The sequence below is a fragment of the Leuciscus leuciscus genome (genome assembly GCF_965113295.1).
Source record: "Leuciscus leuciscus genome assembly, chromosome: 1".
Classification (NCBI taxonomy): domain Eukaryota; kingdom Metazoa; phylum Chordata; class Actinopteri; order Cypriniformes; family Leuciscidae; genus Leuciscus; species Leuciscus leuciscus.
The window spans coordinates 72,052,566-72,080,430 of NC_138725.1; the positions used below are offsets into that span (position 1 = coordinate 72,052,566).

The 27,865-nt window shown below is 42.4% G+C and overlaps 1 protein-coding gene across 1 annotated transcript in view; it reads right to left on the bottom strand.

The window, feature by feature from the left end:
- Positions 1-20,085: 20,085 nt before the first annotated feature.
- Positions 20,086-27,865, bottom strand: part of LOC309509747 (uncharacterized protein) — a 150,364-nt gene continuing 142,584 nt past the window's right edge. Inside the window, exons 16-19 of the mRNA XM_082184566.1 lie at positions 22,941-23,243; positions 22,599-22,847; positions 22,424-22,507; positions 20,086-22,125 (exon numbers count right to left, since the gene is read on the bottom strand). Coding sequence (XP_082040692.1) covers positions 22,059-22,125; positions 22,424-22,507; positions 22,599-22,847; positions 22,941-23,243 — 703 coding nt within the window. The 3' untranslated portion in view covers positions 20,086-22,058. The remainder of the gene's footprint in view (positions 22,126-22,423; positions 22,508-22,598; positions 22,848-22,940; positions 23,244-27,865) is intronic.

Below are 27,865 nucleotides of genomic sequence, written 5' to 3' on the forward strand. Positions count from 1 at the left end.
ATTAATCGCATCCAAAATAAAAGTTTGTGTTTACATAATATATGTGTGTGTACTGTGTATAATTATTTTGTATATATAAATACACACACATGCATGTATATATTTAAGAAATATTTGCATACATATACTGTATATATTTATATATAATTTATATTATATATAAATATAAATTTTTTATATATAAATTACACATTTTTCTTAAATATATACAAGCATGTGTGTGTATTTATATATACAAATTTAATTATACACAGTACACACACATATATTATTTAAACACAAACTTTTATTTTGGATGCGATTAATCGCGATTAATCTTTTGACAGCCCTAATATATATATATATATATATATATATATATATATATATATATATATATATATATATATATATATATACAGTACCAGTCAAAAGTTTGGAAACATTACTATTTTTAATGTTTTTGAAAGAAGTCTCTTATGCTCATCAAGCCTGCAGTTAAAAACAAAAAAAAAACAAAAAAAAAAACAGTAATATTATGAAATATTATAACAATTTAAAATAATGGTTCTCTTTTTTTATATATTTTAAAATGTAATTTATTTTTGTGATGCAAAGCTGAATTTTCATCAGCAAGTACTCCAGTCTTTGGTGTCTTATGATCCTTCAGAAATCATTCTAATATGATGATTTGATACTCAGTTATTATCAATGATGGAAACAGTTGTGCTGTTTAATATATTTTTTTGGAATACTTTTTTCAGGATTCATTGATGAGTAAAACGTTAACAGCATTTATTCATAAAAACAGCATTTATTCAAAATAAAAACATTTCTAACAATATAAATCGTTACCATCACCTTTTATCAATTTAACGCATCCTTGTTGAATTAAAGTACTAATTTCTTTAAAAAAAAGAGTTATTGTTCGCAAACTTTTGAACGGTAGTGTATATTGTTACAAAAGATTTCTATTCTAAATAAATACAGTTCTTTTTAACTTTTTATTCATCAAATGATCCTGAAAAAAGTATCTCAGGTTATAAAAAAATATTAAGCAGCACAACTGTTTCCAACATTGATCATAAATCAGCATATTAGAATGATTTCTGAAGGATCATAAGACACCAAAGACTGGAGTACTTGCTGATGAAAATTCAGCTTTGCATCACAAAAATAAATTACATTTTAAAGTATATTAAAAAAAGAGAACCATTATTTTAAATTGTAATAATATTTTTTAATATTACTGTTTTTTTTAGTTTTTTAGTTTTTTTTTTAACTGCAGGCTTGATGAGCATAAGAGACTTCTTTCAAAAACATTAAAAATAGTAATGTTTCCAAACTTTTGACTGGTAGTGTGTGTATATATATATATATATATATATATATATATATATATATATATATATATATATCAAGACATGAGTATAATGGCGACCAAACAGCAATTTGAATCATGTGTCCCTCCCTGCCCTCGCTACATTACGAGTGGTGAATAATGACTTGTTTGTTTGGGAATGGAGTTTCTACTTCATTGTCAAAGAAAGGTAGGGCTCTAAGCATCTGTTCCCCTTCTTCCCCTTTGCTTGCTTTAGCTCGTGTGACGACCATATTACATGAGGGTACCAGCAGTGGTGTAGTCTATTTTTTTGTAGTGAGTATACTGTAATTCCCCACCCCCACACACCCACTCCGCCTCATACTCGCCCGTCCCATAAGCACCACCACACTCACTAATGCATACAGTATGCATCGACATGTAATTGAGAGCATTATGAAATACTAAGGGTTATCAACATGTCAATTTGTTATAAGAAACACAACTCAGCCAGTTAAGAGCTACATTTAGCCTTAGATGTTACATGCATATGGTCCCTGAACCACAGGTTTTATCAGCTGACAAAAAAAAAAAACAAAAAAAAAAAAAAAAACATTATACAAATACAAATTTGCTTTTAGAAATGGTGTTTTTGAAAAAAAAAAAAAATGGTGTTATTGTTTTGCCAAGTTTATTGTTGAAAAATTTTGTGTGATATTCCCTTAAAATAACATTTTAATAGATTGTATTATTATTATTATTATTATTATTTTAAAATACATTTTACTGTGCAATTTCTTTCTAATTTCTTTGAGTTGGACCGAACTTTTATTTTGGTGGGATGTACACATTTGAGGTGTGTTTTAATAAACTATTATTATTATTATTATTAGGCCTACTTGAAGTATACTCTACTGTGCAATAGTAATATATTTCTGTTATAATTTCTTTAAAGTTATACCGAACTTTTATTTTTACAGGTTGTCGAAAAGACATTACAGTTTATGTGTGTATATGAAACGAATGAATGATGATAGTTTTATTAAATGAAATGGTGAAATTCTCGTGAAGTGACTTTCATAGCAGCTCTGCGATGAAGTGCACATATGTAGCCTACATCATGTCTCAATACAGTGAAACGCTGAAAACACCACGAGCCTGAGTCACGCGTGCTTCAGTATGTGTGTGTTTGTGTGTGTGTGTGTGTGTGTGTGTGTGTAGCACACATTGAGCGCTCATTCCCAGAGACGCATAGAACATTTGCAGTCTCTTTTAACTTTAATATTCACAGACACTAGTCCATATCGAGATTTGATTCATTGTACAGCCCTACTTTTGATTTATTCATTCAAAAATAGCCAAATTCCGTGACTGGATTCCGCGATTTTATCCGTGTCGCTTCGCAAACACAGATGGGGTGAATTTATGAATGAAAGTGTGAAAGTTCTGACACAAAACGAAGTTGTTACGTATCCTCACGCTTTTTTTAAGTGGGTATACGGAAATCCTTGGCCTTTTCTAGTGGGTATACGGCGTGTATCACGCAATATGTCCCAGAGCACTGGCAGATCATGACCCAAAACCACAGGGAATGGTAGGTGTTCTGCTACGCCCACATCCAGAAGGTAAGTTTATCCTTTCACCTTGATGTACATCCGCCGTAGGAAGCAGCTTTTCATCCCCATGAACACAGCAAGTGGATTTCTTGTCACAAAGATTAATCCAGACCGGTGAAACAAACTGTCTATGCACTAAAGTCTAGTCGCTGCCAGTGTCAACTAGATCATGTGGTTCTTTACCGTTGTAAGGCTGGAGCCAGTATGTCTGATCGAACCCTCGATGAAACAAAAGGCTCTCCTGGACATTAACACTTGAACTATCTCCTGCATATGTAACAGGGATTTCGAGGCGCAGCACACAGTGCAGTTCACACTTCACACACACTATCTCCCCTTCATCCCCCCTCCTCCTCACCTGAAATACACTGAAAACCTATGCAATGTAAAGTGTGTATGTACAAGAAGTATCTATGCATGTTTGATATCATTTAAAGTGTCTCAGTGCGCCTGGTAAAATGGTCTCATTCTCCCAACCATAAGGAAAAGCTAAAAGAAGTTATAAAATATGAGAAAAGTGATGTATCCTCTAAAGGGTTTTCCCTCCCCCAGATCCTCCAATCAGACTATACCTCCTATATGTAAAACAAGAACCTATTCAAGTACAAATTCCAATCCCCCAGTGTGAATCCCTGAATAGGGAACCAAAATCTAATTATAATGACAGACCACCATTTGGAATATTGAATTATCTGGGTATATAAGGAAAAGGTGTAGAAAAGTTCGAGGAGTCTGTAGGTTGACTGCCCACACAACCGCATGTGTGTAATTTTCGTTGCCAGGTAATTATCCTTACAAATTCTTCTATTCCTGAATTGTTGTTATGTTATGATTAACTGATGATTTTATTCTTGTGAATTGGATTTTGAATTATTGCTTCATTACCTGGTCAATAAATTGTAAACGTTTGATTTTATTCTGACTGACTCTGAGACTTGTTTTTCCCAAATAAGATTAACAGATTCGTATATTGCCACAAGGTTGCGTCAGAGATTAGCGACGGCTAAAAACTGATATCAGGAAGTGTGCGGGCGACTTGGATGAGAGGATGTGTTTGTCCATCTAGGATCAACACGACGCTGGTTGGTTAACCTAGCTTGGACGCTTCCGATGACTTCTGTTCTAATTTAATGTTACTTAAGATAAATGTACGGGCTTGGCTAATCCAAAGCTATTAAAGAGCCAAAACCTACTAAAGTAAAACGATTGAATTAAGTTCCTGAAGGGCATCCAAGGGGGCTATTGAATATATCTTTGATTGTTGCGCGTGTACGGCAAAATCCTAGATATTTAGCCAATTGCCCCAGCTTCTGATCTTCGGGGCTGGCTACTTGGGTCGGAGACCTTGGTAAGGAACTCGAAGCGATATAGTTTTTCCTGATCTAAGTGGGTAAAATATAAACAGAGTTTAAGAGAATAATCAAATATTCGTTCACGTTTAATGATGCGCAGATATCATTAAAACCTTTTCATTTATGGAGTCAAATGAAACGAGCTATTGCATGTGAGAAAATATATTGCATTTAATCTTGTTGTGTTGCGTAAAAGGAAAGACAGTAACATGCAGAGAAACCTTCCCCGTTTCATTGGAGAGCTTCTTTGGACCAATAGACGGGCTTACACCGTTTACTTCTACAGTGGTCATGTTTAAGGACAGTCCAGGCTTTACAGGATCTGCATGAGCTCTAGGCACATAACAAACTTGAGAGAGCTTGCCAACATTCTTTGGACAAACAGGTTTGGTATGACCCTCTTGGCCACACAAGTAACAAATAGTCACTTTCTTAGGTGATTTAAATGATGTTATGGATTCAGAGTTTCCCCCCACTTACCAGAGGAGTGGTACTGGGACGGATGATAGACATGGGGTTTTCGAGAGTCTCTGCCACCCCGCCAACTCCATGACTGGAACTCATCCGCTAATGATGAAGCTTCGGCAGCCGTTTCAGGGCCTCGCTCACGGATCCATACCTGGAGCTCAGGAGAGAGCATTCAGAGATACTGCTCAAGAATAATTATTTCTCCAATTTCTGTTTTACCTTTTGGTCGAATCCACTTCCCATACAACTCCTTCAGCCTGGCATACAGCTCTTTGGGTCTCTCAGATGATTCAACTTCCAGAAAATGAAATCTTTGTCATTAAGTTTCTGAATTAATGTTGTACTTTCTCAGAATAGCTGACTTAACGCTATCATAATTAAGAGGAGCACTTTCAGATAATTAACACGAGTGGAGAGCACTCAGCAATCAATGACAAGAGGTATAGATTCAGCAATCTCACCTCAATCCCTTGACAGTTTAGCAGCATCCACCACCCCTCCTCCACACTTCTAGTCCTAACCACTTACATACGGGGGGAATGATCTGGGTTCGGAGCCCTCCCCCCGGACAGCACGCCAAATACGCTTTAAACTTTACCCCCTCTAATTGTATGTAAGTGTGAACTCGTGAATTAAGAGAGTCATCAGCTCATTATTGGCCGACGCTGGTCATGTGTGTGATGCGTGTGATGCTGATCAACAATGAGTCGACGATCTGACGTAGAACCCAGAAGCGCTGCACTGTTTACACTATGTTAACAGCGTAGGAGAATAACGTGGAAGAGAAGAGATTGTTGAATAACGTCGTTATTTGGGGGGATTTTTGCACACAAAAAGTATTCTCGTCGCTTCATAATATTAAGGTTGAACCCCTGTAGTCACATGGACTATTTTAACTATGTCTTTACCACCTTTCTGGGCCTTGAAAGTTGCAATGACGTTGATGTCAATTGTGTTCATTTGTGTTACGAAGATAAACGAAGGTCTTATGGGTTTGGAACGACATGAGGCTGAATAATTAATGACAGAATTTAAATTTTTGGGTGAACTAACCCTTTAATCTTCACTACTCCTCACCCAGGATGACTCTGTGATGTCTGGTTGCCCCACTGTGAATTATCACCCTTTTGCTCCACTCACACTTTGCTCTCAAAGACACTTGGGACATTGATTGAGAACAGTACAGGCTACACAAAACAGGCATGCAGTCCCATAGTAATGTAATTCTCTCCACTAATTCATTGACAAATCTGTCTAATGAATGAACATGCATTTCCCCAGTATATTTTGTGTATTATTACAGTTTGTATATTGTCTTTTTATATTGTATAGTGTTATGCATGCCTGATGATAGAACTACTATAGCCCCATCTAGGTGATGTTATCCTCCTATTTCCTATCCTTGTTTAATGACTCAAACTGTGGTGGACATCGCCTTCTCATAGAATGCAGTGTGTGTTTACTATCAGTGTTGGTGTGACAGATGTTAATATTCATGAGTAAAAATACACAATGTGAATGAATGTATTTCACTAATGATCCTTCCTGTCGATTTTTATTGGGGGAAAGTTACTTTTAAAAGTAATGCATTACAATATTGAGCTACTTTTTTTCTCACCTGGGCTGAGGCTTGATCTCTCTCAGGCCTTTGCAGGTGTTTTTTGTTGTTGTTGTTGTTGTTTGTTTGTTTTTATTGACTGAGAAGTTCTTGTACTAGTGTTTAACGCAGTAATGCATTCAACAACCTACACCTTCATTTTCTTTTAAAAACACATAAAGTATATAGAATAATAATATTATATACTGAAAACTTCTTGACCCCATGGCAATGCATGCTATATAAAAGATCTCTTAACATTACAGATTATTGAAAGCTGAAAGTAATGTCTTTGTTACTTTTGTACTTTTTGTATGGATAGGCCATGGCCTACATAAAGTAAATTCACTGTCCATTGTGATAACAGTGTAAGAGTGTAATATAGGCTAGATATTTGCCATTATAAAATGTTATATTAGGGCAAAAGACATATCTTAAATATTTAAAATGTTTAATAAATTAGAGAACAAATAACATCCCCAATTAAACATCAATCTTTCCGCTTTAAATTTAGAAAAAAATCTACTAAGTGTCCTAAGTAAAAAAAAAAGTCCAGATCACTTCTGCAATGCAATGAAAAACAAAACAAAAACAACAACACACATTTGTGTGTGTGTGTGTGTGTGTGTGTGTGTGTGTGTGTGTGTGTTATTCTTATCTTAATATTAAGAGTTCACTATTTTATCTGGGTTTTGTTTATTTGAGTCTCTCAAAACGCCGGTCTGTGAGATGGTTTCTTTTTGGGGTGAGGATGAGACTTCCAATACTAAACAGCCTCTCAACCGGCGCATTGGAAGGTGTTGCTGTGTTGGCTTTTAAGAGGATCTTCAAAATCCTGGGGAAATCATGTAAATTTCCCATATCAGCTGATTTCAGGTATTCACATATCTCCATGTCCACAGTAATTACTTGTTTGTCATGTTGATTCTCTTCAGCAAATGTAATTTTCATGGTCTCTGCTTTCAGGAGACTGCAGTGGCTCTTTCCGTGGTCTCTCAACGGTGAGAACACAACACTGTGCTTCCAGAATCATCCTGATGGTGTCTTTTCTTGTTTCATCCCTCAGCCAGTGCAGCTTGAACTTTGGCAGAGTTACAACAGCAAGCACAGCTTCATCACTGTCAAGGATGGTGCTAAACCGTGTCTTGATAGCCTGCAAGAGAATTATAGATAGGTTAAACAGTTCATACTATTGGATACATCTATACTGATGCTATCTAACTCAGTCACTGACTGTAGTGACTGTAGCTTTCAGCCAGGAGAAGATGTCGTCAGGTGGCATCCAACTTTCACGGGGTGTTTCAACCCTGAACCACAACACCCTCCAGTTGGCGGGTCGGCAGTGGTGGCCAGTCACTGCCCAACTCCTCCTGGCCCCCAGCTCAACTCCTCCCTCCTACTTCAGAGCCAGCAAGACGCTCTTTCTGCTGCCTCACCCAAGGCTTGGTGATACTTGGTGGCTTTCCGCTCATAGGCTTCCTCGCACCCGTCTTCCCACGGGACCGTCAGCTCAGTCAAGATTATCTTCCTTGCCTCCTCAGACAATAAGACCACGTCCGGCCTCAGCTGTGTTTGCACAACCTGGGGGAAGACTAGTTTCCTTCCCATGTCCACCCTCATCTCCCAGGATTGTGCTGCTCGCAAGAGGCTCTTAAGGCTCTATAAACTAATAGACATGCATTCATACCAGAATAATAAAAATGAAGTAAGTAGAATTAAACTTAATAGCAGATGCATAAACATATTGACTTGAATGCACTGACACTACACTCTAAAAACTGCTGGGTTAAAAAATAACCCAACCTTAACCACACCGCTGGGTCACTATTGGACAGAACACGCGCTGGGTTGGTTTGACCCAGGTGCTGGGTTTTACCATTTAACCGATATTTCTGGGTCATTAATTTGACCCAACCAGTGGGTGGATTTAACCCTCTTGCTGGGTTAAGTCCTACTTATATGCTGGGTTATTTCGTGTCTAATTACCTTAATAAAATTAGTAACAAATATTTGTTATATTACGAATGTCAATAAACAAAGGAGTATGAACAAATGAATTACAGTATTTGTAATTCATTTATTGCTCCTTTATTGCTGTTCATGTACAGATGAAGATTCCCTGATCATTTGCTGTTAATGCTCGTGTGGTTGAATGATATAAAGATATAAAGAGCACAGAAACGCTCTCGGTTACTAACGTAACCTCGGTTCTCTCTAGATGAGGGAACGAGTGTTGCGTAAGCTAGCTTACGCTACGGGAAAAACCCTTTTCTCGAGAATACTGAAGCCAAAAATTATCCTTAATTTTGCATTAGTTTAAAACGCATTGCTGCATAAGCAGACCTAGGCAGAGCGACTCGCGCGCCTATTGGTTGCTCAGCAGCAACTGCTGCAACCTATCCAGGGCCTGCTCGTGACGAAGCACCAATGAGGGCGCGGGCGCCCGTGCGCGTCACGTCCCGCCAGAATGGGCGTGGCTACAGGCTATAAAAGCAGGCCCGTGAGGTTGTTCTCTGGTTTTTCAATCTGAAGCGAACCAGAAGTAGCACAAGCACGGCAGGGTTACGCAACACTCGTTCCCTCATCTAGAGAGAACCGATGTTACGTTAGTAACCGAGAGCGTTCTCTTACGAGAGTACTCTCGTGTTGCGTAAGCTAGCTTATGCTACGGGAACCCAATGTAAAACGCCGTGCGTGCTAGAGAAGGTCCACATGCACGTTCCCAAGGGCATGTGCCCGGGGACAAACGTAAGTGGTAATATCTGGGCCGACGAGGGGTGGGCCCAGGGAGTGATAACCATTCTAGAGTGTGGGAATGGGTGCTTAATACAGTAGAACAGCCAGGTACATCCGTGGGCTGAACTAAGAATGATAACACTGCCTGTCAGCCACCTGAACCCGAAGGACAGGTGAAAATCGATCACAGACAGGAAGACCTGGTCTGTCGATCTGGAGCCTGTGTATAACACAAACCACACACAGTCTGTGTCGATCTGCAGCGAGAGCGAACAGAGCTAGTATGTTAGACTGACAACAGTTTAGCCTGTAGGGCAGGCACCTCCAGGTTATAAAACCTGATAAATGTAGACGGAGAGGCCCAGCCCGCCGACATACAAATATCATGGAGTGAAACTCCGCGAGACCACGCCCACGACGAGGCCATGCCTCTGGTGGAGTGCGCTCTGACGCCCAGAGGGCAATGAAGGTTCTTAGACCTATAAGCCATAGCGATAGCGTCAACTATCCATCTGGACAGGCTCTGTTTCGATGTGGCTAAGCCCTTAGTGCGGCCACCAAACGAAACGAAGAGCTGCTCTGACTGCCTGAAAGCATCAGACCGTTCGACATATATTCTCAGCGCCCTGACAGGGCAGAGAAAATTCACATCGCCCTCACCTCACCCTCAGATCTCGGAAGAGCTGACAGTGAAATGATCTGTGATCTGAACGGAGTGGAAAGCACTTTGGGGACATAACCGTGCCTCGGTTTAAGGATGACTTTAGAGTCATTAGGCCCAAACTCCAAGCACGAAGCACTCACAGAGAGCGCGTGAAGGTCACCCACTCGCTTAACTGAAGCGAGAGCCATGAGAAAAGCGGTCTTCAGTGAAAGATACCGCAAATCCACGGACTGAAGGGGTTCAAAGGGTTCGCCCTTCATGGCATCCAGGACCAAGGAGAGGTCCCAGGCTGGAACCAGAGGGGGCTGAGGAGGATTTAACCTCCTAGCTCCTCTTAGGAACCTAACAATGAGGTCGTCTCTACCCAGTGACTGGCCATGCAAAGGTTTTGTAAACGCAGCAATGGCCGCCACATACACTTTGAGCGTGGAGGGGGACCTGCCCTCGTCCAAAAGCTCTTGCAGAAAGGAGAGAACCTCTGTAACGCTACATCGCTGTGGGTCTAAGTTTCGGGCCGAGCACCAGCCGGAAAACACTGACCATTTAGAGGCGTAGAGCCTTCTCGTAGAGGGTGCTCTAACCTGAGTAGTTGTGTTCAACACTGCCGCTGGGAGGTCAGCGGGTACCCGTTGATGGCCCATGCATGCAGGGCCCATAAGTCGGGGCGCGGGTGCCAGACCGCGCCCCTGGCCTGGGAGAGGAAATCTTTCCTCACCGGAATCGGCCACGGGGTCGTGCTCGTCAGTTGCATCAGCTCTGAGAACCACACTTGATTCCTCCAGAGAGGCGCCACGAGGAGCACAGAGCATTTGCTCTCCCTGATGCGCTTGATTACCTGTGGTAACATCGCGATCGGGGGAAACGCATAGAGCGGACGGCTGGGCCAGTCGTGGGCCAGCGCATCTCTCTGTTTCGTGAAGAATACTGGGCAGTGCACGTTCTCCGTCGACGCAAAGAGGTCGACAACCGCTCTGCCGAAGATGTCCCATAGTAACTGGGCTATCTGAGGGTGCAGGGACCATTCCCCGGGGGGAACGTTGTCCCTGGACAGCATGTCTGGGCCCACATTTTGGCAGCCCGGGACATGTGATGCTCTCAGTGAGCGCAGGTTGTGATGGGCCCACAAGAGGAGGCGTTCCGCCAGCTTGTGAAGGCTCCGTGACCTGAGACCGCCCTGGCGGTTGATGTATGACACCACTGACATGTTGTCCGTGTGGACCAAAACGTTGTGGCCTTTGAGGAGGGGGAGAAAGTATCTCAAGGCATTTTCGACCGCTTTCATCTCCAGACAGTTTATGTGTAGGCGCCTTTCTGAGGCTGCCCACAGACCAAACACTGGTCTGCCCTCGTAGAGGGCGCCCCAACCTGAGTTGGATGCGTCTGTCGAGATTACTTTTCGTCTCGAAGTCATGCCCAGATCCACTCCTGACTGATACCAGTCTGCCGCCTTCCAGGGATTCAGTGCTGTGACACAGTTCTGAGTTACCCTGAGGCGAACGCGGCCAGCGGACCATGCTCGCAGCGGGACCTGCGTTTTCAGCCAGTGCTGCAGCGGGCGCATGAAAAGCAAGCCCAGTTGAAGCACTGCCGAGGCCGAAGCCATAAGACCCAGCATCCTCTGAAAACGTTTGAGAGGAAAAATGCTGCCGGTCCTGAAAGCTGCAGCTGAGCGCTGAATCTGCAGCGCGCGCTGTGACGTCAGCCGCGCTGTCATTGACACAGAGTCTAAGTCTGTTCCCAGAAAAGAGATTCTCTGGCTGGGAGACAGTAAACTCTTGGTCCAGTTGATTTGGAGACCCAAATCCCGTAAATGGTCGAGTAATAGAGCCCTGTGCGCTATTAACTCTGATTCTGACTGGGTTAGAATAAGCCAGTCGTCCAGATAGTTCAGTATTCGCATCCCCCGTTGTCTCAGGGGAGCGAGCGCTGCATCCATGCACTTCGTGAATGTACGGGGTGCTAAGGACAGACCGAACGGCAGGACGGTGTACTGATAGCTCAGACCCTCGAAGGCGAATCGCAAGAAAGGCCTGTGATGGGGCGCTATTTGAATCTGAAAATATGCGTCTTTCAGATCCACAGAGATAAACCAGTCCCTCGGGCGAATTTGCGCGAGAATTTGACTGGTCGTGAGCATTTTGAACGATCTCTGCATAAGGGCTTTGTTCAGCCGTCTGAGATCTAGGATGGGTCTGAGACCGCCATCCTTCTTTGGAACGAGGAAATATCTGCTGTAAAAACCTGACTCGCTCAGTGTGTGAGGGACGGTTTCTACGGCTCGTTTCTCTAACAGTTTCGCAATCTCGGCGCGAAGTAGGTGTGCTACTTCGCTGTTCACCGTGGTTTCGACCCTGGCTCGAAAGCGAGGGGGTCTGCGAGCGAACTGTAGTGAATAGCCTCGTTCTACCGTGTTCAGTACCCATTCTGACACGCCCAGCAGCTCCCTCCATGCCTTTCTGTGAAAAGCTAGAGGGAGAATAACGCGCGGGCTGTTGTCACTGTGTGTGTGTGGCACATATCTCACAGCGCCTGAGAGAGAGCACGCGCGCTTCGCACACACATAACACAGCTCGTGTCTGGTAGAGGGTGATTTACACACGGGACATGTTTTGTGTTTATTGACGGGGGCTCTGAATGAGTGCATATCACAGAGCAGCCCGTGTTTGTGTGTAGGGATGAGCGCTGTACAGCGGGCACCTTTTCCACATTCAAAACACACACGGCGTGAGCCGAGTTTATGGATATGGGCCGTGAATGAGTGTGAATCACTGAACCGGCCGTGTTTGTATGTAGGCGCGAACACTGTGGAGTGGGCACATGACCTACATTTATAACACCATCGGCGTGAGCCGGATAAACAGACAGAATGCTCTTTCTGTGATATATTTGGGCGGCCGTAAAAACGGCCTTTGGGTACAGGCGAGCGTGTTGTGTAACGGGCTCGTTGACTGTGAAATACACATCTCCAGTCACCTCTGCTGAGGGGACTGTGAGAGCGAGGCGCGCTGATTTTGATGGCGGTCCGGCCGCAGCGGGACTCGACCATCTTCGTCTTCCTAACACGGAAGACTTTGAGGGCTCTGCCTTCAGCACAATCTTGGACCGGGGTCCCCGAGGGGGAGGCGGTCTGTGGCGGCTAGAAGAGCGTGAGCGCTGCTGGGAGTCCCTCGGCTGACGGCGCTGTGAGGCTGACGGCGGGGGAGGCTGTGGCGCTGATTTCCGGTTGGACGGCTGCTTAGAGCGGCCCGTAGCGGAACTGGAGCGCTTCGGCAAGAAATGCCGCATGGCCTGGGAGGTTTTCTGTACCTCGGAGTACCGCTCCAAAAACCCCTTGACAGCCGGGCCGAAGAGACTGGATGGCGCCACGGGCGCGTCGAGGAAAGTGGCTCTGTCGGACTCCTTCATGTCGGACAGCGTCAACCACAAGTGTCTCTCGGTGACAGTGAGAGACGCCATATTCCTCCCGATGGCCTGAGCAGCGGACTTAGTGGCTCGTAGCGCTAAGTCGGTCGCGCTCCTGAGGTCAGTAAAATTCTCAGGGTTCGGGCCCGCCTCGGAGAAGGTCGGCCTGATACACCTGAAGCACGGCCATCGTGTGAAGTGCAGACGCGGCTTGACCGGCGGCGGTGTAGGCGCGACCGATCAAAGCCGAAGTAGTCCTGCAGGCTTTGGAAGGTAGTGAAGGATGAGACTGCCATCCGGCGGAAGGCGGGCAGAGGTGCGTGGCTACCGGTTCCTCGACCGGAGGAATGCAGAGATAGCCTTTGTCTTTCGCGCCGTCTACTAGAGAGAGCGTCAAAGAGACAGTAGAGCGCAGCCTGGCAGAAAATGGCGCCTTCCAGCTCTTAGTGAGCTCCTCGTGGAGCTCCGGAAGAAAGGGGGCAGGTCTGGTGTGAGGCGTCGAGCGGCGGCCTGGCAGAAAGCAACCGTCCAGCCTGCTGGGTGCAGGCTCGTCAGGAAGCGACCAATCGAGGCCGAGGTCCTCCACGGCCTTCGTAAGCAGGCGAAGAAGCTCGGCGTCAAACGTAGACCGCACACCGCTCGATTCCTGAAGAGAAGGGGCGGGGTCCGGAATGGAGCCCGACCAGCCTTCGCAGTCAGAAGCCAGAAGAGAGCAGCTGTCCCCTTCTGCGTCATCTCCCCCCGACTCGATATGCACAGCGGGCGGCTGGCCGTGATAGAGGTGGGGGATGCAGAGAGCGATGCACACGGGGAGAGATCCGGCATGCAAGCGCTCGCGGCAGATGCCTCCGGCGTTCTCTGTGAACGGCGCTTTTTACGGCGCGGCCCAGAAGAGAGAAGCGGAGGGGCGGGATCCACGCTGAAAGATGCTAGGCGAGCCCGCAGGGTCGCCATAGACATCACTTCACATTCCGGGCAGCCGCCCAGGGAAAGCGCGGGGTCCGCGTGTGTCTGTCCCAGGCAGGAAACGCACAGGATGTGGCGGTCCCCGTCGCTGAGATCGGCTTGGCAGGAGCCGCATTTTTTGAAAAGAGGCATTTGCAACAACGCCTCGCTCTTTTAGATGCAAGCGTGTGTGACGTAACACGCGGTAATGAAAGGATATCGGCGCCGGATAGCGCAGCAGGAACGGCAGAGGAAGCGGCGAGATGGCCGGCTTGAAGCTCGTCCCGCTGAAGGCTCTTCGACGGTGCAGCTTCTCCGGAGAACAGCGAGGTGAGTGTCCACTTTGCTGAAGAGTTGAAAAATCAGAGAACAACCTCATGGGCCTGCTTTTATAGCCTGTAGCCACGCCCATTCTGGCGGGACGTGACGCGCACGGGCGCCCGCGCCCTCATTGGTGCTTCGTCACGAGCAGGCCCTGGATAGGTTGCAGCAGTTGCTGCTGAGCAACCAATAGGCGCGCGAGTCGCTCTGCCTAGGTCTGCTTATGCAGCAATGCGTTTTAAACTAATGCAAAATTAAGGATAATTTTTGGCTTCAGTATTCTCGAGAAAAGGGTTTTTCCCGTAGCGTAAGCTAGCTTACGCAACACGAGAGTACTCTCGTAAGAGAACTGGTGATTTACACAGAGCTGATTATAACAGCAGGAGTTTCCTGTGTGTCAGGACTGAAGAAAATCTCCACCGCTCACTGCATCTGCTAGAAGACAAACTTCAGCATGAGCTTTACAATCCAGATTCACATGATGTCGGATCATTTGAATGTCAGGCCATCAGGAGCATTTTATTTCTCATAGTTTAGATCGTAACGTTACTGTATCAAATAATAGTCATTTTTCATTTGCCATTGAGTCACTCTAGTTCATTATCAGTCATGTGATCGTCTCAATCTGCATAATCAACCATATTCAGACATTCATCTCTGCTGTGCTCTTAACAAATGATATTTACTAGCAGTAACACTGGTTTAATTTGCTCTTTCCACTGAAGATCAGAGGTTTCATATATTTTAAAACTGAAGACATGGTTTATTTGAGTATTATTTACACAATGATACTACTTTTATTATTCGTTCTTGATTATAGAAGTGAAAACTGACTTAGTAAGGAAGTAGTTCATACATTTTGAATGGTTAAATGCTTTATTTTTCTACAAAAATAACAAATCAATAAGAAAACTTGTTGTTTAACATGCGGTTTATTAAACGGGTTGCAAATCATCTTACATCCGCATTAAAGCCAGAATATTGTCTGCAGAAAATGACACAGTTCAGGCATTAGTTACAGTCTTGAACTATTTTAAATAGTTTCTATATTCATGATTTCTATTACACTACGTCAGAAGATATTATTACTCGTTTGATTTCTTGATGTTTGTGCTGGTGATTTTTGAGGCGACAGATGCTTCACATGTCAGATCTTGGTCTTTGTCCCACTCTGAGCTCTCAATGGTTAAATAACTGCTCATCTTGAGTTTCTGATCAGGCTGCTGTTCAGCAGAGCCGGTGAAGACGCCTGTAGTGAGTTCCCGTTCACAAGCCAGCGCACATCAGCAAAAGCCACAGACATGTGATTGATCAGACACACCAGAGTGACTTTACTGGAGCTGATCAGATCTTCTCTGGATGGACGGAGGATGTTCAGCACAGGAGGAGCAACATCAGCATCTGCATCAGCATCAACACAAATCACCATTAAGGAACTGATACTCTCATCTGATGTCCAGGCGAGTGCAAAGTTGATTGAGGTCCACTAAGGGCATGTCTGTGACTCTAAGCGCATCATGAAACGAGTTCCACCTTGTAGTTTCAGGGACCAGCAACTTTCTTTTGCTGAATTCCCCCAGGATCTCTGATGCCACAGTTGATCGACTAACTTTTGACCACAAGGCTGAACACTTTCCAGTTGCACTCCTGTTCACTGCTTTGCAATCTACCTTCGCCAACACAACTTTAACTACATCGTTCGTGCTTATAAGGTTAAGGGTGTGGGATGCACATCGGTGATGTGGAGGGAGAACATATCTTTCGCTGGTCTCATTGTCATCCCGTAAAACTTCGTGCAAGTCCGTAAATATGACCTCGTCTTCATTATTCTCTGCTTCATCATCATCATCAGCTTGAAACATTCTGGATGCTTTTACAAATGTTCATGCCATTGTCCGTGCCAGTGGCAGTTATCTCACCACAAAGAGCAAATGAGCTGTAAATTTGCTCTATCTTCGCTACAGTGTCATCGTACGCATGTCTCCCATGAAATCGTCTGCAGGCGACTGCAGCTTTTTGCACGAACAGCGGTAAAATACGTGTTTTTTATTTATTTAAAGAGATAGTTCACCCAAAAATGAAAATTACCCCATGATTTACTCACCCTCAAGCCATCCTAGGTGCATGTGGCAATCAGAGTTATATAAAAAAATGTCCTGGCTCTGAATAATAGAAGTCCATAAAAGTGCATCTCTCCATCATAAAAGTAATAATTAGTAAGTTTATAAAGGCCTTCTGAAGCGAAGCAATGCATTCATGTAAGAAAAAATATTTTTGGATGAACTAACCCTTTAACTAGCAGAATTTGTTTTGATTCAGTCTATTTTGCAAATATGAATTGTGAATGATTCATCATTTTTGAATTATCACACACACACTGTTAAAACTGTTTATAGTAATTTTATTAATAGCCTATTTGTTTATGTTTATGTATATTGTGCCTTTAGACAATGAAAGCTCTGATTAAATGATTCTTTTGCAGCATCACTCAACACTGAGCACTGAACGCATTTATTAGGGTGTTTTAGTAAAATATATGTTGATAAATATAACCTAGGCCACTGATGTTTATTACTGTGTCCTGTTGTATGGGTGCGTATTACAGGTTTTCTCAATTTCTAACACTCTATAAATGATTCAGTTGGCACAATTTACCAAACCATTCATTCAGTTCTTAAAACAAATACATTTCTCAAAACAAAAATGTATTTCATCTGTTTTCACACACATTACCATTTTCGGTAACACTTTATAATAACTGCACGCTATTAATCATTAGTTAAGCATTAGTAAACAGTTAATTCATCATTTATAAAGCATTAATAGACATTAACAAGCAGTTTATAAATACAGTTATAAATGCAGTATTCTTAATTTATAAGCATATCTATAATGTGTTTAATAATTGTGTTTTCATACTTAATTAATGATCAATTTATCATTTCTAAATGAAGTATTTCATTATTTACAAACCGGTTATTTAGGAGTTGTCAGTGGTTCATAAGATCACTTAGAAAGTGTAAGTAAATTATTAATAAACTGTTTAAATACATATTATTATTCAGACATATAGTAATAGTTACTTAGTGTGTTAATAAATGGTTTATTAACATGTATTTCTACTGTAATTCAGGGTTAATTCGGGTAGTTATAAAGCATTTAGTAGTGGTCAGTTCACTATGTTTGTGAGCTAATCTAAAGTGAGGACTAGTTATGCTTTGTAAAGCGTTTATAAAGAAGATTTAAAGGCTGTTCATATTTTTATGTTCTGTATCGCTGTGTTGTATTTGTTTACTTTTTCTGTTTAGAAGAAAACTGAGTCTTTAAATCTCCTTTATAAATGCTTTACAAAGCATAACTAGTCCTCACTTTAGATGAGCTCACAAACATACGAAATGCTTTATAACTACCTGAATCTACTACATTTACTTACACTTTCTAAGTGATCTTATTAGCCACTGACAACTCCTAAATAACCGGTTTGTAAATAATGCAATACTTCATTTAAAAATGATAAAGTGATCATTAATAAATTAAGAAAATACAATTATTAAACACATTATAGACATGCTTATAAATCAAGAATACAGCATTTATAACTGTATTTATAAACTGCTTATTAATGTCTATTAATGCTTTATAAATGATCAATTAACTGTTTACTAATGCTTAACTAATGATTAATAGCGTGCAGTTATTATAAAGTGTTACCCAATTTTCTTCATGATTTCTGCAAAACTCTACATAAAATTTTTACACGAGTTTAATCATGTTCTCATGATGATCAGACTCTCCACACACTCACAGAGAAGCAAGAAGAAGACAAACAGAAAAGAAAAAGCACAGAGTAAATATTTTCGTATTTTACCTTTCCTTAATTTCATAAGCATCCTTTTCAGCTGGAAATAATTATTTCATCAACAACTTTATCAAACGTTGTGAAAGTCATTTATTTCTTGTAAAGAGTTCATGATTTCCATCCCTTGTGACCCAATATCTGAAATCTCAGAAAGTGCTTCTTCATCCCTCATCTTCTGCATCACAATTTTCCTCACATTTTGAACTGTGATTGTTTTCCAGCACTATTTTCTCCACTACTAATGTCATTTTCCACATCTTCACTCCTTACATTGTTCACAACCATTTCTGTTATTTCATTATTCAAAACCACACTATCCTCAGTCTGCTAATTTTGTAATGAACCTTCTGTTTTATTATAGTAATAATACAAATAATTAATTATGTGTCACTACAAAAAAAAAAGAAAGAGATTTTCGTCAAAACAGAGTTTGGGAAAAGCACACACACACACACACGCACGCACGCACGCACGCACACACACACACACACACACACACACACACACACACACACACACACACACACACACACACACTCTGCCATCCACCTGATCTAAAAGAAAATGTGATTCATCATACCAGTCAACCTTCTTACGTCTTCTCCAGTTCTGACGTTCACATGCCCGACGTTCACATGCATGACGGTCACATCATGGACCCTCCGGCCTGCAGCTACGCAGCCTCAAAACTGCAATGCACTGTGTGTTCTGACACTTGATAAACGAAACTAAATGTGCAATGTTGCAAACTTCATGCACTCTCGCAGCTTTCCTTCTGATAGTGGAAGGACTATCAGACGCTGACACTGGATGACAGAGTAACCTCAATATTAGAAGGCTGAGTACATAATGCATCGTGTATACTATATCATTTGGAACAGATCTTATATATTTTCTATGAAATATCTGTATAAAAAAACATCCTTTCACAGCACATGGACTTTAAAGGAAGGAAATCTGTGCTAGTCAGATTCAAACTGAAGCAGCTCTTTATGGCCGTAACAAGTTATCAAGGGGTTTATTGTGCACCAGCTGCATACAGTAATCACCAGTTTGTTTCTATACAGACGTTTTAGCCTTTTATGTTCAAACCGAAGACAGACAATGATGGAGAGACTCAAGAACAAGAGACAACATGTAGACAACATTTCTGAATGGTTAGTTGTTGAATTTATGTAGCTTATGTGTAGTTATCTTCTAGTCATTGATTAGCATATTCTTTCATGATAATCTATAAATCTCGTTCCGGGTCAGAGATTATGTAAATTTTAGGGTTAGTGATGTCACTAACCCGGAAGGAATGTCGTGTAGTCCCTACCAGCCGTTTGTTGTAGTCCTTAAAATGCAATTTCTTTAAAAGAAAATATCTCCCTTTACTTTGAACTTTGAGTGTTGTAACTTTGCAGATGTTGTTTATGCTCAAACAGCAACATTACACACTAACTAAAGTTAGAAAAGTGATAACTTCTTGATTGTAACACAGAAACCGGCTATTTGCATAAAAATGCAAGTTTTGTCTTATGATCTGGAGTGACTGGAGCCGTTGTTCCAGCATGTCTGTGGAAATGGAATCGTCATGGCAACAGCAATGATCATAAACTCTGAAGAGGAAAACACAAGTGTCCTTATCATCTCTCCTAATGTGCATCTCGATCAGATCGTCCTCTGTTTCTCTAACTTAGAATATTGTTCAAAAGAACTGCTAAAATCGGATAAATATGTTTAAAAAACTAAGTTCAGTAGCTTTAAATTCAGAAAAACTTTTATTAAAGTCTAGCACAATATTATGTTTCAAAATGAATGTATGCTGGATTTGACACGAATATGGAAAAAGACAGATTTTTATTTCAATCAGTATCAGGTTATTATCGTATCCACAGAAATAACAAATCTAATAAATACAACACAGGATTGAATGCACAAGTTATTGAAAATACATTTGAAAACCGGTCAAGTAACAGTATGACACCTTATAAACGTCCTGTAAACATTTGTAATGCATTATATCTAAACTGCCTCAGTACCATAACATTCAAGTAGAACTAGAAGATATAAAAACTAAATCAAGTTTTACTCGCCTAACTGACCAATCATTTCAGTCAGAGGAATGAGGTAAGTGTGTTTTCCTGAGTATAACGTCTCTCTTGTATTCTGTCTGCAGTAAACACTAGAGTTCAGGAAGTCAAACGGTTTCTACTCTTCTTCATGATGAAGAGGAGAAGATCAGCTAACCAATGGTGTAAATACATTACTGTATGTCCTTCAGTTTGGATGTTTTCATTATTAATGAGAGGGAAGTCGTGGACTAATGGTTAGAGAGTCAGACTTGTAACACAATGGTTGTGGGTTCGATTATCAAGGAAACGACTGAGATGCCCTTGAGCGAGGCACCTAACCGTGTGTGTGTGTGTGTCGGTGTGTTTTCACTCACTGCTCCTAATGTGTGTGGACTAATTTGGATGTGTTAAATACAGAGGACAAATTCTGAGCATGGGTTACCAAACTGGGCCTTTGTGTCACTTCACTTTCACTTTAACAAATCATTGCTGCCCTCTACTGGAAAGACATTGAAATTGAAATGGAAAATGAAAAATATCAAAATCGTCTTCAGCATTCACAGAAAAATAATGCCAGTATTTATACATACAAATTGCTCTTTTTGTTTTTAGGTGAAGTGTGTGATTCTAGCATCTACAAATAGTTAAAAATGAAATCAAAAATGCAAATCTGCAAAACTAAAATCTATCATCCATCCATCAAATATTCAGATTATGCTGATAACACACATACAGGAATATTCCAACAGCAGTGAAGCACGTCAACATCTTTTACAGAATAAAAGCTTAACCACATTATGGATCCTCAGTGTTGCCGTGTCAGGTTTTTTAAGATGCTCAAACAAGTTGTGCAATGTTACACACATCACCTTAAAACGGTTTACATCTAAACTGTTGCCATTTGTGAAAATGTGCCATAAATGCAACGCAAGGCCCACATCCAATAAAGCATAAACGCCTGGAAAACATTTTAAATACATAGATTAAATAAGCTCTCTGTCAAGGACTGAAAGCTGCATGCATGCTTCGGCTGTCTTCAATAATTAGTTGAAAAAAGGGAAATAGGACCAGAAATCCATATTATCAGTAAAGAAAACTAAGAAAACATTTTCATTAAAAAATAAGATTAACATAACATAATATTTTCATGACTCTAAAACATACTAAAATAGACCACCAATTAATTTTACGTTTTGATACATGAAATATCAAACTTGAAACCTTTATAACTCGCCTGAATTAAACATGAAAAAAGCCTCTATAGCAAAAACACTGGATTGAAAGACTTCGCTGAAATATTTTACCGTTTTTATGTTAAACGATTCCAGTTAGCATATTTACTCTAGAAGACATAAAAAAAAAAAAATAAAACATGAGAAAAATGACTGTATTAACTACACTAAAACTAAATTATAGTGAAAACTAAACTAAATTGAATATAACAGAAATAAAAACTAAATTCAAAACTATAACAGTTTAACAGTATAACTAAGACAGTTTAGAGATGGATTTAGTCATTTTACAAAACAGTTAATGCAACAGAAACACACTGTTGATTATGACTGAAGATGATGATGAAACATGAATATGGAATAAAATCTGCTGCTAGATTCATCTCTGGGACTCTGATGGGCCGATTCTTCAAAAGTGTTCACACCTGTTACCTTTTCACGAGCCTCTAGATCTCTCTAGATCTGCATTGGTTGTTTCGCTTGTTGATTCCAGAGAGAGTTTATTATCATCACCAGATCTCAAATCGTGGGTCTGTGAGGAAGAGCTTTCTGGATTCAATTCTGTTGTTAAAGAGCCTACAGATACAAACACACACTGATATTAGAAACAGCAGCTGAAACAAACACACCATCATGAACAGAAATCAGATTTGTAGACATAAATTGTTCCATTGTTTTAATTTCTTTTTAATGGATGATAAATTGTAGTAGATAGCAAAGGAAAAGCAGAAACAAAATGGCCTCGAATCACAGAGAAATCACTTAAACTCAGAGATTGCAGTTTTATTTTGAGTCTCATGTTTGTTGCTACTGTAAGACTTCAGCTCAAATCACTTTAGAAGGGAATGTGATTCTGTGACGTTCAGACACACACCTTACTGTCTTTATGTCACTGTTGCGACAGACGATACTGTAGATTCTCTGAGCCCCAGTGTCAGTGATGCTATTGCCACTAAAACTGCAGATCAAACAAACAAATCAGACAAAATGCAAAAATATTACATTAAACTACAGATTATACTTTATACTTCTTTGTGTCTGTCACTCACTCAATGTTTTGTGCTTTGTGGAGGTTTGGGAGCAGCAGATCCAGGCTGGGATCAGTGAGACGGCACTGACTCAGATCCAGTTCAGTCAGTCCTTCAGAATATTCCAGAATCAGCGCCAGACCTCGACAGACCTGCGGCTCCAGAGGAGTCTGACTGAGGTCCACCTCGTCACCCAGAGCTCGAGAGAGAGACTCCGCTTCCTCAGGACTCACATGAGCCAGAAACTGAAGCAGCAGAGATTTATCACAGCTGAAACACACAGAGAAAGAGATGATTTACATTTAGATTTATATTAGATTTCTGTCTGTTTGTGTATGAATGTAATCTGTTGATGTTTCTCACCAGAGTTTCACAGCATGTAACACTGGGAACAGCTGGTCCATTCCAGCTGTGTTAATCTCACAGTCCTGTAGAATCAGCTGTGTGTGTGTGTGAGCTCTCTGAATGACTGTGGACATCACACGGCAGTCCTCAGTGGTCAGATGTAGAGTCTCAGAGTGTGTGTTTGCTGTCAGATCCAGAGCAGAACGGCAGGAGAAGTCCAGCTTGTGTTGCAGGACGGAGAGCAGAACTGAGGAAAACTCCTGCTGGACATCAGAGACACTGCAGCAGCGAAGCATCTTCAGTAACAGCAGCCTGTCAACCCTGAACACACACACACACACACACACATCATCAACACTGAACACACACACACACACACATCATCAACACTGAACACACACACATCAACACTGCAGCAGTGAGGCATCTTCAGTAACAGCAGCCTGTCAACCCTGAACACACACACACACACACACACACACATCATCAACACTGCAGCAGCGAAGCATCTTCAGTAACAGCAGCCTGTCAACCCTGAACACACACACACACACACACACACACACACATCATCAACACTGCAGCAGCGAAGCATCTTCAGTAACAGCAGCCTGTCAACCCTGAACACACACACACACACACACACACACACACATCATCAACACTGCAGCAGCGAAGCATCTTCAGTAACAGCAGCCTGTCAACCCTGAACACACACACACATCATCAACAATGAATCAGAATCAGAATCAGAAAGAGCTTTATTGCCAAGTATGCTTGCGCATACGAGGAATTTGTCTTGGTGACAGTAGCTTCCAGTACACATACAATATAAAGTGACAAGACAAGTGACAAGTAACATAGGTATAAATAAAAAAATAGAAAAAATTAAAATAAAATAAAAATAAAAGATTATAAATATATATAAAGTTATAAGGTGCTATAATGAAATGTCTGAGGGAAGTATTGCACATGTTTGTTCCACAGTAGGGGAACATTTAAGTGTTCATGAGGTAGATGGCCTGGGGAAAGAAACTTTTCCTGTGTCTGGTTGTTTTTGTGCTCGGTGCTCTGTAGCGTCGACCAGACGGTAACAGTTCAAACAGAAAGTGTGCTGGGTGTGACGGGTCCAGAGTGATTTTGCGAGCCCTTTTACTCACTCTGGATGAGTGCAGTACTTTGAGTGTGGGAAGGATAGTGCCAGTGATTCGCTCAGCAGTCCGAACTATCCGCTGTAGTCTACGGAGGTCGGTTTTGGTAGCAGAGCCGAACCAGACGGTGATGGAAGTGCAGAGGATGGACTGGATGACAGCTGAGTAGAACTGTACGAGCAGCTCCTGTGGCAGGTTGAATTTCCTCAGCTGACGCAGGAAGTACAGTCTCTGTTGGGCTTTCTTCACAATAGAGTCTATGTGAGTGTCCCACTTCAGATCCTGAGAGATGGTGGTGCCCAGGAACCTGAATGACTCTACTGCAGTCACAGTGCTGTCCATGATGGTGAGTGAAGGGAGTGCAGGGGGGTTTCTCCTGAAGTCCACGATCATCTCCACTGTTTTGAGCGTGTTCAGCTCCAGGTTGTTATAACTGCACCAAAGAGCCAGCTGCTCCACCTCCTGTCTGTACGCAGACTCGTCACCGTTCCGGATGAGTCCGATAACAGTAGTGTCGTCCGCAAACTTCAGGAGCTTGACAGAGGTGTCTTTAGAGGTGCAGTCATTTGTGTACAGGGAGAAGAGCAGTGGTGAGAGAACACATCCCTGTGGAGCACCGGTGCTGATGGTGCGGCTGTCGGACGTGATTTTGCCCATTCTGACTAGCTGTTGTCTGTCTGTCAGAAAGCTGGTGATCCATTGACAGATGGAGCTAGGGACAGAGAGCTGGGTCAGTTTGGTCTGGAGCAGTGATGGGACGATGGTGTTGAAGGCAGAACTAAAGTCCACGAACAGAATCCTTGCATAGGTCCCTGGTTTGTCCAGATGTTGTAGGGTGTAATGCAGTCCCATATTGACCACATCATCAACAGACCGGTTTGCTCTGTAGGCAAACTGCAGGGGGTCCAGCAAGGGTCCAGTGATGTCCTTCAGATATGCTAACACCAGTCTTTCGAATGACTTCATGGCCACAGATGTTAAGGCAACAGGTCTGTAGTCATTGAGTCCTGTGATCTTTGGTTTCTTCGGGATTGGGATGATGGTGGAGCGTTTAAAGCAGAAAGGGACTTTGCACTGCTCCAGTGATCTGTTGAAGATCAGTGAGAAGATAGAGGCCAGCTGGTCAGCGCAGGTTTTCAGACAGGCTGGTGAAACACCGTCTGGGCCTGGTGCTTTCCTTCTCTTCTGTTTCCTGAAGATCTGACGCACATTATCCTCACTGATCTGAAGTGCAGGGGGGGAGGGGAGGGGGATGGCTGGAGGTGTTGATGGCTGTGTAGAGAGATGGTCAGGGCGGGTATGGGGTGTCTGATCGGGGGTCTCAAATCTACAGTAAAAGACATTCAGCTCGTTCGCAAGATGCTTGTTGCTGTCGATGCTGGGGGATGGTGTCTTGTAGTTGGTAATGTCTTTCAGGCCTTTCCACACTGATGCAGGGTCGTTGGAGGAAAACTGGTTTTCCAGCTTTTTGGCATAGCTCTTCTTAGCCACTTCAATCTCCTTTGTCAATGTGTTCCTGGCCTGATTATACAAGATCCTATCCCCACTCCTGTAGGCATCTTCTTTGACCTGACGAAGCTGTCTGAGTTTTGGTGTGAACCATGGTTTATCATTGTTGAATGATAAGTAAGTCCTGGTAGGGATGCATAAATCCTCACAGAAACTGATGTATGATGTTACAGTCTCTGTGAGCTCGTCCAGATCGCTGGCAGCAGCTTCAAAAACACTCCAGTCAGTGCATTCAAAACAGGCTTGTAAGACCTGCTCTGTGTCGTTGGTCCATCTCTTTACAGTCCTTATTACTGGCTTAGCAGTTTTAAGTTTTTGCCTGTAAGTTGGTAGAAGATGAACCAGGCAGTGATCGGAAAGTCCTAGAGCTGCTCTGGCGACGGAGCGATATGCATCCTTTGTTGTGGTGTAGCAATGGTCCAAAATATTATTGTCTCTGGTGGGGCATGTAATGTGCTGTTTGAATTTAGGCAGTTCACGTGTGAGTTTTGCCTGATTAAAGTCTCCGAGAATGATAAGAACAGAGTCCGGGTGTTGTTGTTCTGTTTCTGTGATCAGATCAGCCAGCTGTTGCAGCGCCGTACTCACGTGTGCTTGCGGTGGAATGTAAACACTGATGAGAACGAGCGAGGAAAACTCCCGCGGCGAGTAGAACGGCTTACAGTTAATGAAAAGCACTTCCACATCAGGACAGCACATCTTCCTTAACACAGTTACATCAGTACACCACCTTCTGTTGATGTAAAAGCACACACACATCAACACTGAACACACACACACACACACACATCATCAACCCTGAACACACACACACACACACACACACACACACACACACACACACACACACACACACACACACACACATCAACACTGAACACACACACAAACAGGCGCACACATCTTTGTGGGGACTCTCCATAGACGTAATGGTTTTTATACTGTACAAACTGTATATTCTGTCCCCTTACACTAACCCTACCCCTAAACCTACCCATCACAGAAAACGTTCTGCATTTTTACATTTTCAAAAAAATATAATTTAGTATGTTTATTAACCCATTTCCCTCGTGGGGACCGCTGGCTGGTCCCCACAATGGAGGTGATCTCATGTTTTACTATCCTTGTGGGGACATTTGGTTCCCACAATGTAATATAAACAAAAAACACACACACACACACACACACACACACACACACACACACACACACACACACACACACACACACACACACACACACACACACACACACACACACACACACACACACACACACCATCAACACTGAACACACACACCATCAACACTGCAGCAGTGAGGCATCTTCAGTAACAGCAGCCTGTCAACCCTGAACACACACACACACACACACACACACACACATCATCAACACTGCAGCAGCGAAGCATCTTCAGTAACAGCAGCCTGTCAACCCTGAACACACACACACACACACACACACACACACACATCATCAACACTGCAGCAGCGAAGCATCTTCAGTAACAGCAGCCTGTCAACCCTGAACACACACACACACACACACACACACACACACACACATCATCAACACTGCAGCAGCGAAGCATCTTCAGTAACAGCAGCCTGTCAACCCTGAACACACACACACACACACATCATCAACACTGCAGCAGCGAAGCATCTTCAGTAACAGCAGCCTGTCAACCCTGAACACACACACACATCATCAACAATGAACACACACACATCAACACTGAACACACACACACACACACATCATCAACCCTGAACACACACACACACACACACACACACACACACACACACACACACACACACACACACACACACACACACACACACACACATCATCAACAATGAACACACACACATCAACACTGAACACACACACACACACAAACAGGCGCACACATCTTTGTGGGGACTCTCCATAGACGTAATGTTTTTTATACTGTACAAACTGTATATTCTGTCCCCTTACACTAACCCTACCCCTAAACCTACCCATCACAGAACACTTTCTGCATTTTTACATTTTCAAAAAAATATAATTTAGTATGTTTATTAACCCATTTCCCTCGTGGGGACCGCTGGCTGGTCCCCACAATGGAGGTGATCTCATGTTTTACTATCCTTGTGGGGACATTTGGTTCCCACAATGTAATATAAACAAAAAACACACACACACACACACACACACACACACACACACACACACACACACACACACACACACACACACACCATCAACACTGAACACACACACCATCAACACTGA